At 41.8% G+C, this 10,390-nt stretch overlaps 1 protein-coding gene across 1 annotated transcript in view; it reads left to right on the top strand.

The window, feature by feature from the left end:
* The first annotated feature begins 429 nt into the window (after positions 1–429).
* Positions 430–10,390, top strand: part of LOC122555635 (scavenger receptor cysteine-rich domain-containing protein DMBT1-like) — a 68,805-nt gene continuing 58,844 nt past the window's right edge. Inside the window, exons 1-2 of the mRNA XM_087993943.1 lie at positions 430–501; positions 3,845–3,926. Of these exons, the coding sequence (XP_087850069.1) occupies positions 430–501; positions 3,845–3,926 (154 nt within the window). The remainder of the gene's footprint in view (positions 502–3,844; positions 3,927–10,390) is intronic.

The following is a 10,390-nucleotide window of genomic DNA, read 5'->3' as shown; positions in this document are numbered from 1 at the left end:
CCTTGTACAACAGTGTCTGTGGATCTTTTCCCAGGGATGTGGAAGCTTCTATGACTTTTTGTTTGTCCTTATATGAGTGGAAGAGCAGTAGGACCGAGCGGGGGTGCTGCACTGGGCCTGACCTGTGCACAGTAACCCGATACGCCCTTTCAATCTGCAACCTGCTGGACTGATGTGAAGGCCCAAAACTTCGGCAGCTAGCTTTCAAAGAAGCTGACTGGCTGCTCACCTTCAGGGAGCCCGACAATTCAGAGATTTATCCTCTGATTTCAATTTTCGAGGTCGTCGATATGGTTTTGCAAGGCCCGCACCTCTCACTCCAGCACCTGGATCCGACTGGATGAGGACTCCATTGCAGCTTCCGAGGCCTTAGTTTGACCCTCCACCCTCTCCCCGAAGCCCTGGATCTCCTGCCCATGCTTCTGTAGCATGGATGCGATAGGTTGGACCTGGGCACGAATCTCCCCACGAATTTCCTCAACTGCAGCCGCAACTTGCAAGGTAAGTCTCTCCATCGCCGCAGCCAATTCCTGTGAGTCTGTCAGGTCCCCAAGGGGTTCAGGAGAGGCTGCTGCTCCTGCTGCAGTCGCTGGTGTTGTAGTTGCTGCAGGGGAGTGTCCTTCCTGCTGCTGTTTGCTTGCTCCTTTTCCCTTTGGCATCCTTCCCACTCCCAAATATTAACAAATACGTGTTCTGTAAGGTTTTAAGCTAATAATTCCACCATATAATTTGGCCAGGGATGGCAAAAAACACCGATATGCCTTGGCTGTTAGGCAGAGCTGTCCACAGCAGTTCAACAGAAACACCGCCATCTTGCTAAGTTGACTCATTACCTCTCTATTTAAAGGGAAGACAGAGAGAAAATCAGGAATTATAGGCAGGTCAGACTACTTTGGTAGAGTGGCAGGATCAGATAGAGTCGATACGGATGCATGAAAGAATAATCATGCGTTACAAGTCGAATGGAAATCTTCAACGATGTAATTCATAGAGTTGATGACAGGGAGCCAGTGAATCTGACTTCTTTGGAGTTTCAGAAGAATTTTGACAAAGATCCACATCAAAGATTAGTGTGACAAATTAAAACACATGAGCTTGGGGATAATGTGTTGAGACGGACAAAAAACTGGTTAACAGGCACAAAATAAAGTGTAGGAATATTTTTTTTAAAGAGCACCAAGTAACTCATAGTGTATCATAAGGATTGGTGCTAGGATCTCAGCTAATCACAATATATATATTTATGATTTGATGAGTGAACTAAATTTAATATCTCTAAATTTGCAGATGACAAAAACTAGAAGGAGGAAGCAGAGATGCAGTTTGGACAAGTTCAGTGAGCAGACAAATGCAATAGAATTCAGATTTAAATTTAGATTTTATTGTCAAGTGCACTCTAGTATAAGAGTACATGAGTACAGTGAAGAGTTTTCAACATTGCCACGCATAGCACAATCTTTGGTACAAACATCTAGGCACAAAGTCAAACGGTAAACATTGCAGTCACTCTTAGTATGGTGTAAAAAGAAAGAAACAAAGTGAGAAGTTAATTGTGTTATTCCTTCTTAGTATTATGTCAAAAACTAAACAAATAAAACCAAATGTTCAACTAGAACAGTCTTTCATAAGTGCTAGGCCTACTGGGGGTGCACTTTCTACAAATGAAGGTCTCAATCTCCTTTTTTATGTTTTCCCCACGCTGGCTCAGTCTCCCCTGCTCTCATCTTCACTGCAGATATCAGGGAAGCCTCCATCACCACGCTGGGCTCGATCCTGGGCTTTCAGACTGTCTATGTCTCGATTCAGGCCTTCAGCAGCTGTCACACACCAGACCGCCAAAGCTCTTATCAAGCGTCGTCTGCGCTGGGTCTTGGCCTTACCTTTGGTCTCTGTGTCAATGCTCAGTTTCACCTTCAGTCCATGCGCAGACAACGGGAACTCATCAAAAATCCCAGGTCGACCCCCACCGTTGCCTCACATAGGACATGCAGCCGATCTCCAAACTTAAGGAGCCTGATACCATCACTACCACTGCCTGTCTCCAGAAGATGTAGAGAGAATGCAGGGAAGGCCTACGGACTGATTTCAGGGATGGTGGGATTGAAGTATAAGGAAGCATTGCATCAATTACGATTATATTTGCTGCAGCTTCGAACATGGGAGATCTCATTGCAGCCTAGAAAATCTTCACAGGGTTAGACAGGGTAGATGCTTAAAGGATGTTCTCAATGGCCCAGGAGTCCAGAACAAATGGTTACAAACTAAGGAGTGACTGACAGGACTGACAGGAGGAAAAGATTATTTATCCAGAGAAAAGAGTCAGGCGAAAGTATTGCATGATTTCAGGAAGGACTTCGAGTTAGATTACTTACAGTGTGGAAACAGGCCCTTCGGCCCAACAAGTCCACACCGACCCGCCGAAGCACAACCCACCCATACCCCTCCATTTACCCCAACACTACAGGCAATTTAGCACGGCCAATTCACCTGACCCACACATCTTTGGACTGTGGGAGGAAACCGGAGCACCCAGAGGAAACCCACGCAGACACGGGGAGAATGTGCAAACTCCACACAGTCAGTCGCCTGAGTCGGGAATTGAACCCGGGTCTCTGGCGCTGTTAGGCAGCAGTGCTAACCACTGTGCCACCGTGCCGCCCACACGGCTTGGGTCTATGGAGAACAAAAGATATTGAAGGAAAGCAAGAACCGATATTGTGTTAAATGATCAATCATGATCATATTGAATGGCAGATCAGAGTTGAAGGACTGAATTGCCTGCAACAGTATCCCCTTTATTTCAATTTAATATTCACTTTAGTATGCAAGAATGATGTGCGTGGGACAAGGTGTGTGTGGGAATGGATCTCATAGCAATCTATAACAATGCTAGACAGAGTGAATGCAGGAATCATGCTCCCAGTGACTGGGAAGTTTAGTGCCAGCCACAATCTAAGGATGTAGACTACCATTTTGACCTGAGATGAGAAGATTTTTTTCACCGAAGAGTGGTATTTTTTGTGGAAATCTGTCACAGAATATCATTGAGACCAACATTATGAATGTTTATTAGAAGGAGTTAGATATAGTTAGATATAGGTTTCAAATGATGTGAGGAGAAAATGGAAGCAGGATGCTGAGTTGGAAGATTAACCATGATCATATTGAATGGCGGACAATGTTTGAAGAGCTGAATGGTCTGCTCCTGCCCTAATTTTCTCTATATCTCTGGATTAGGGTGCATGTTGCTTTCTGAAGTTGTAGATCAAAAAATAATTAGGGGAGAATTAATACCATTGTTTAATAAGATATGGAACTTTGATAGTAGAAAGAGAGAACCTGTTTCCACACCCAAGCTGATTGGCCACCAGAGGACCCAGCTTTTACAAAAATTGGTAAGAAAGTATATGGAGAGCACCACAATTATTTTCACATGGGCCATTGTCATTCTTTGGAATGCATTTTCTAATGCAAAGATCTTGGAAGCATTTTCTCTGATTGCTTTCAAAACTAATTTGAATCTTTCCTTGAGTCTTAAAACATATCAGGAATCTGGGAAAAGGCAAAAGTGAAATTAATTGGTAGCACTTTCACAGACTTGGATTAAACACAATGGACTTTTGATCTGTAAGATTCTAAATTCTGCATCACATTTTTGGCATACACAGCAGGATCAATGCTTGGAATATCAGGTAGTCCCCAGCTCCAATGAATTACTACTCCATCACAAGTATATCTGTATTAATGGGCTCTCAACTGGCAAGAACACAGGCTTTTTAGCTGTGCAATGAGATTGTTTAATTTTTTGCTGTCTTTTTAATTGTGATCTTCTTTATTTTTGTAGTGGACAGATAATGAAGCCTCGGTCATAAATCATAAAAAGAAAAATACTTCTGATGCTGAAAGTAAAGTAAAATGTGCTAAGGGTGAGATATATTGTACACGGAACATTAATGATTTTTTCTGTCCACAACTGCTGCCACGCCATCTGTATTTCTCCAGCACTTTTTATTTTCTATTTCATTTTGGTCTTGTTTTAAGTTTTTATTTTATTGCTGGATCTTTTCCAGATATATTCATCTTGAAGAAGCTCTGCTCTTTTCTCAGATGGGATTTCCACATTACCTTTCAGGTTCTGAAGTCCTTACTAGACTCAAAATGTTAACTTTGTTTCACTCACCACAAATACTTCCAGACCTGCTGAGCTTCCCCAGCATGTTACATTTTTGCAAAGTCAATCAGATAACACTGCAACCACACATTTTGCCTTGCGACCAGCTGGCACTCAGTACAGCTTGTAATGCTGCTTCAAGTGTTACTTCAGAAAGATAGAAGTGATTAAGTGTGTATTCAAATTTAATAAAAGATATTTAAATAAGCTAAAGTAATGGTAACGACTTCGCAGTTGAGATAATTTGTGAAGGTTGGGAACATAATTCATAAGCATGAGGGGAATTCCAGTGTATCATCTCTGTGCATAACCTCAAATATCAGAAAGGAAAAGAAATTCAATCACATACTTTAGAATGTTACTGATGAAGAGATGTTCAGCAACTCCAAGAGACTGCATTCCAGAAGAGCTCAAAGGTCAGATATAAATCAAATAAAGCTCTGCACTTTACTGGAACACATTTTATAAGCACTTTCCGGCCCATAATTTTTCAGATTCAGCCAGGATATATATACTGTCAAATATTTCAACTGAATTGAAGCAATACTCATCCTGTAGTTTGCAATCCAATTAAATGACAAATGTCACAAGATATATTTCCCAATATCTTTCTTTGGCTTCTAAAGCATTGCCCTATATCATCCCAGGCCGCTTCAGCATATTAATTGGATACTTTTTCTTTCTATTCAGCTGTCAGTCTTCAATGATATATGATTTATTCTAGGAGCACAAGTCTGACCTCACCTTTTGTAAGGGCTTAAGATGTTGGAGCAGAAGCAGGCCATTCAGCCTATCGTGTCTGCTCCACCATTCAATGAAATCTATCTTCAACTGTACATGCCTCCTTTTCCTCTGACCCTTTATTACCTGAGTGTTCCCTTAGCCCTCAACAGAATTAATGTACGAACCTCCAGAACAACTGCATCAACATGTACCCTGTCAGGGAAGAAATTATTTTCCATATCTGTTTGGCCACTGAGTCTGAGATTGTGCTTTCTGGTCCAAATCTGCCTCACAAGACACAAAAGACTTTCAATATCTACCCAGTTAGGTCCATGAAAAATCGCATATGTTTCAGTAAATTTATCTCTCATTCTTTTAAACTCCAATGAATACTGGCCCAGCTGCTCAAATGCTGTCTATAAGATATTCCCTCCATACCCAGGATTAACTTAGAGAACACTCTCTGTCTGCCTCCAATGGTAGTATATTGTTCCTTTGTTAAGAGAACCAAAATAGTTCTCAGTATTCTAGCTATGGTCTGACTAGTGCCTTGGATACTTTTCAGCAAAACCTTTCCTTTATTATACTCCATTCCCTAAGAAATAAAAATGCACATTCTATTTAATGAACTTGCATGCTAGCTAGCATTTTGTGATTCATGGATGAGGAATCCCAAATCCCTTGTACTGTAGCTTTCTGCCGTCTTTCTCCCTTTAAATAATATTTAATTCCTGGATTCTTCCAGCAAAAGTGCATAATTCCAAATTTTCTCACATTATACTCAATCTGACAAGATTTTGCCCAGTCACTTAACCTGTCTGTATCCATTCTGCAGGTTGTTTGATTCATCCTGAGTAAATGCCTTCCCACCTATATTTGATTAACATGCAAACTTGGCTATAATACACTCATCATCCTCATCCAAATTATTAATATGCATTGTAAATAATTGTGGCTGCAGCACTGAACCCTGTGTCACTGTTAGTTACAGTTTGTCATCCTGAAAGTGGTCTCATTTTCTTTACTGTCGGTCTTGTATTGATTAGCCAATGTCATATCTACGCTGATATACAACTCCCAACATCATGGACTCATGTCTTATCATGTACCTTAACCCTTTATACCTTGTGAAACACCTTCTTGAAATCCATTTACATTACATTAACAGATCCCCCTTTGATAATGTTTTAAGACTATTTGCACAATGTTAATGTTGTTGTAAAAAGAAATTGTTGTCATGATCATAACCTGCATTTTGACAATGTTCTCCAGGTCAAGGTAAAGATTTTCTGTAGTTCTTTGTATATATAACAAAGTAGTTTAGTTTCGCTGTACAAACACATGCATCCAGAAAGCATTAAAGTCTATTTATTTGAGTTGTCCTCACATCATCCTCAAGGTTTGGTATGCTTTCCTTTATTGGTCAAAGTATTGAGTACAGGAGTTGGGAGGTCATGTTGTGGCTGTACAGGACATTTGTTAGGCCACTGTTGGAATATTGCATGCAATTCTAGTCTCCTCCCTATCGGAAAGATGTTGTGAAACGTGAAAGAGTTCAGAAAATATTTATAAGGATGTTGCCAGGATTGGAGGATTTGAGCTATCGGAAGAAATTGAATAGGCTAGGGCTGTTTTCCCTGGAGCATCGGAGGCTGATGGGTGACCTTATAGAGCTTTATAAAATCATGAGGAACATGGATAGGATAAATAGACAAGGTGTTTTCCCTGGGGTGGGGGAGTCCAGAACGAGAGGGCAAAGGTTTAGGGTAAGAAGGGCAAGATATAAAAGAGACCTAAGAGGCAACTTTTTCACTCAGAGGGTACTGCATGTATGGAATGAGCTGCCAGCGGAAGTAGTGGAGGCTAGTACAAATGCAACATTTAAAAGACATCTGAATGGGTATATGAATAGGAGGGGTTTGGAGACATGTAGGCCAGGAGCTGGTAGGTGGGACTAGATTGGGTTGGGATATCTGGTCAGATGGACTAGTTGGATGGAAGGCTCTGTTTCCATGCTGTACGTCTCTATGACTCTATGACACTTTCCTGAGATGCTTACTACCCCGAAATGGTGATCTTGACCAGGTTGCCACCTGCTGTAGAGAAGCTTGAATTTCCAGCATCAGCACAATGTGTAGATTTGACACCATTCAACCTGTTCCTCTTGACTGGAATAAATGGAGCGAAGACTGCACGAATCAAATTCACGTTTTTGTTTACAATAATACACTAGTTTTTAGTCATTTATGCAATATAGAATATGAGTATTGCAAAAAACTATCACGTTCATTGAAACGTTTTGTGTGGCAGTCATCAAGACATTTCACAAGAATATTAATACCAATTTGCCAATCCATCGGCTCTCCGTTTAAATGTTGGTTCTCCCTGACATTGGTATTTCAAGCGAATTACTCTGATTAGTACAAAATGAAAAGTTTTAACCAATTTTGTAACCGCAATTTTTCAGTCACTTCACAAACTGGACTCATAAGTCCCCCGGCTAATTCCAAATTCGAATCTTCTTATTATTTAGAAAACATTTACACTGATCTCTGTCAGCTCATTATGTTATGGTCTGTGTGCCTTTACACATTCTCCCCGTGTCTGCGTGGGTTTCCTCTGGGTGCTGCAGTTTCCTCCCACAATCAACAGACGTGCAGGTTAGGAGAATTGGTCATGCTAAATTCGAACAGTGTTCAGGGATGTGTAGGTTTAGGTGCATTATTCAGCGGTGAATGAAGAGGAATACGGGAATGGGTGGGACACTCTTCGGAGGTTCGGTGTGGACTTGCTGGGCTGAAGGGCCTGTTTCCGCATTGTTCGGATTTTATGAACTCTATGCAGATTAATTCATTGTAAATGCTCATGGCTTTGTTGAAATTATGAAACTTCTTAAAAGTTTGTTTATTAGATTGTTTCCCCTCCCTAGAGAATTGTTCAGTAGACTGAAAAATCCTGGCGGGGTAAAAACAATGACTGCAGATGCTGGAAACCAGATTCTGGATTAGTGGTGCTGGAAGAGCACAGCAGTTCAGGCAGCATCCAAGGAGCAGCAAAATCAACGTTTCAGGCAAAAGCCCTTCATCAGGAATAAAGGCAGAGAGCCTGAAGTGTGGAGAGATAAGCTAGAGGAGGGTGGGGATGGGGAGAAAGTAGCATAGAGTACAATAGGTGAGTGGGGGAGGGGATGGAGGAGAGGGTGGAATGGATAGGTGGAAAAGGAGATAGGCAGGTAGGACAAGTTTGGACAAGTCATGGGGACAGTGCTGAGCTGGAAGTTTGGAACTAGAGTGAGGTGGGGGAAGGGGAAATGAGGAAACTGTTGAAGTCCATATTGATGCCCTGGGGTTGAAGTATTCCGAGGCGGAAGATGAGGCATTCTTCCTCCAGGCGTCTGGTGGTGAGGGAGTGGCCATGAAGGAGGTCCAGGACCTCCATGCCCTCGGCAGAGTGGGAGGGGGAGTTGAAATGTTGGGCCACGGGACGGTGTGGTTGATTGGTGCGGGTGTCCCGGAGATGTTCCCTAAAGCGCTCTGCTAGGAAGCACCCAGTCTCCCCAATGTAGAGGAGACCGCATCGGGAGCAACGGATACAATAAATGATATTAGTGGATGTGCAGGTCGCAAAGAGCCAGTGGTTGAAACATAAAAATGCTATTTACCGAATCAATTGTTATGAACTCAAATGCTTCCCAGGACAGTGCCAAAACCAAGTCCAATGGTAACATTAAAAGGGAACAGTGACTTAACTGAAAAAAAGTCATTGCCGTTTTGCAGGGAACAAGTAGGCCCATATGCCTATCCTGTGGCTGTCGATGAACCAGCACAGGCATGAGTAACATCCACTTTGCTTTATGAATGTTATTCCACAAAAAAATGCTAGATTTGGGATAAGGATAATATATGACATTTGAGCCTAGAAGAAAGAGCAGAGTTTGTTCTTGAAGTATCAATAGCTGCTGGATGCACAATGTTCTGAATTCAATACATAATTCGCTATCACGGTTACCAATGAGCTGCCAATCTTTTTTGAACTTGCTATGAAGCACCTTGCAACTTCCCACGACTTTAAAGTTTATGCATAAATGAAAACTTTTTGTGTGAACAGGTTTATCATTTCGCCAAGACAGTTGACCAAGGCAGGAATCAAACCCAGTTCCCTGGTGCGGTGAGGCAACAGTGCTAACCACTGAGCCACCATACCCCAGGCCATCGAAAACATAGGCAAAATAAATGTTAGCACTTTGTACTTTAACTCTACCCAATGCTCTGCAGACTGCTTCACTCGACCTTGTATTGCTGCTGCAAAATCACTTCCGAAAGATTTTAGTGCTCGATTGTGCAAAGATAGATAAGCAATTGCTGGTGGCAACAGTTATTCAAGCAGTTCAGATCATTTGGGGAAAGCTTGGTAGCATAAATCAATGGTAATTTCCTAACTCACAGTTGTTTTAGAACCACAAATGTGCTGAAAAATCAAAACACTAAACCACAAACTCTAAATATGTGAGCAACAAGTGTAACAAGTTCGAACTATTTTTTTCATAAAGTTGTTATACAACTAAGTTCTATGCCGGCTATTCTTGTATGATGCTAAATCACGAGGATAGGCTGGTGGTCTGAACAAAGTAATTCCAAAATTGTCTCCGCTTCCTCGAACTACAGTTCAGAGAGCATTTTATTTTAATTTGAGGAGTGCCTCAAGTCATTGATGCTCTGAGGACTTCATGTGAACTCGGAGACGTTACATCCCAGGCGATGGTCACACTGTAGCTCGTTAGTTTTGGAAGACCATGAGTGGGTGTTCCTTCGGTCTGTTAGGGGACAGTCAGCGCTGGAATTTTCCAAAACTATGCCAGACTTGGAAAACCAATTAGATTGCTGAATCTTGAACTGATACAGTGTAGCAGTAGTCTTAAGTCCTTCGTCATGCCTTGCCTCACTACTAATGAGGTTAAAATATGTCTCTGAGGGAGTTCTGCATGTGAATTGCCGATAGACCCAGTTATATAGAAAGGGAAATGATTGAAATTTTACAGCTAACAGTTCAGAAACCAAGAGGGAAAATCAAAAGCAGAAACTCGGAAGGTAAAAGTCCCTGGATAGTCCAATTATAGGCACAGGGGTGCATAAGAATGATATGTTACAATAGTTTAACACCTGGCTGTATAAAAAGCGTAGGGCGGCCCTAACTCACAAGATCAATTTTGCAACTTGGAGGGACTTTTAATGTGCACGTGCATTAACCAGGCTGAGTTTAATGTCCTCACTGAATGGGAGGACTATAATACAATTTATCAGGCATGTGGGCACTGGCATGAAATGGTAGTCGGGGATAGGAGTCGCAGAGTGGACTTGGAGAAAAAAACGGCACGTACATTATAACGCGCTAGTAGCAGGAGGGTTTCAAAATGTATCTCGCAGGAAATGGCTGATGAGTAGGGCGAAGGTCATTTCCTTCATAGAGTTTGGCCAATAGATGAGCGACCGGTAAATA

This window comes from Chiloscyllium plagiosum, unplaced genomic scaffold (genome assembly GCF_037043375.1).
Source record: "Chiloscyllium plagiosum isolate Xiang-an unplaced genomic scaffold, Cpla_swu_hap1 HiC_scaffold_13, whole genome shotgun sequence".
Classification (NCBI taxonomy): Eukaryota; Metazoa; Chordata; class Chondrichthyes; order Orectolobiformes; family Hemiscylliidae; genus Chiloscyllium; species Chiloscyllium plagiosum.
Note: the sequence above shows the minus strand (reverse complement) of the source record. Positions and strands in the feature narration are given on the sequence as shown.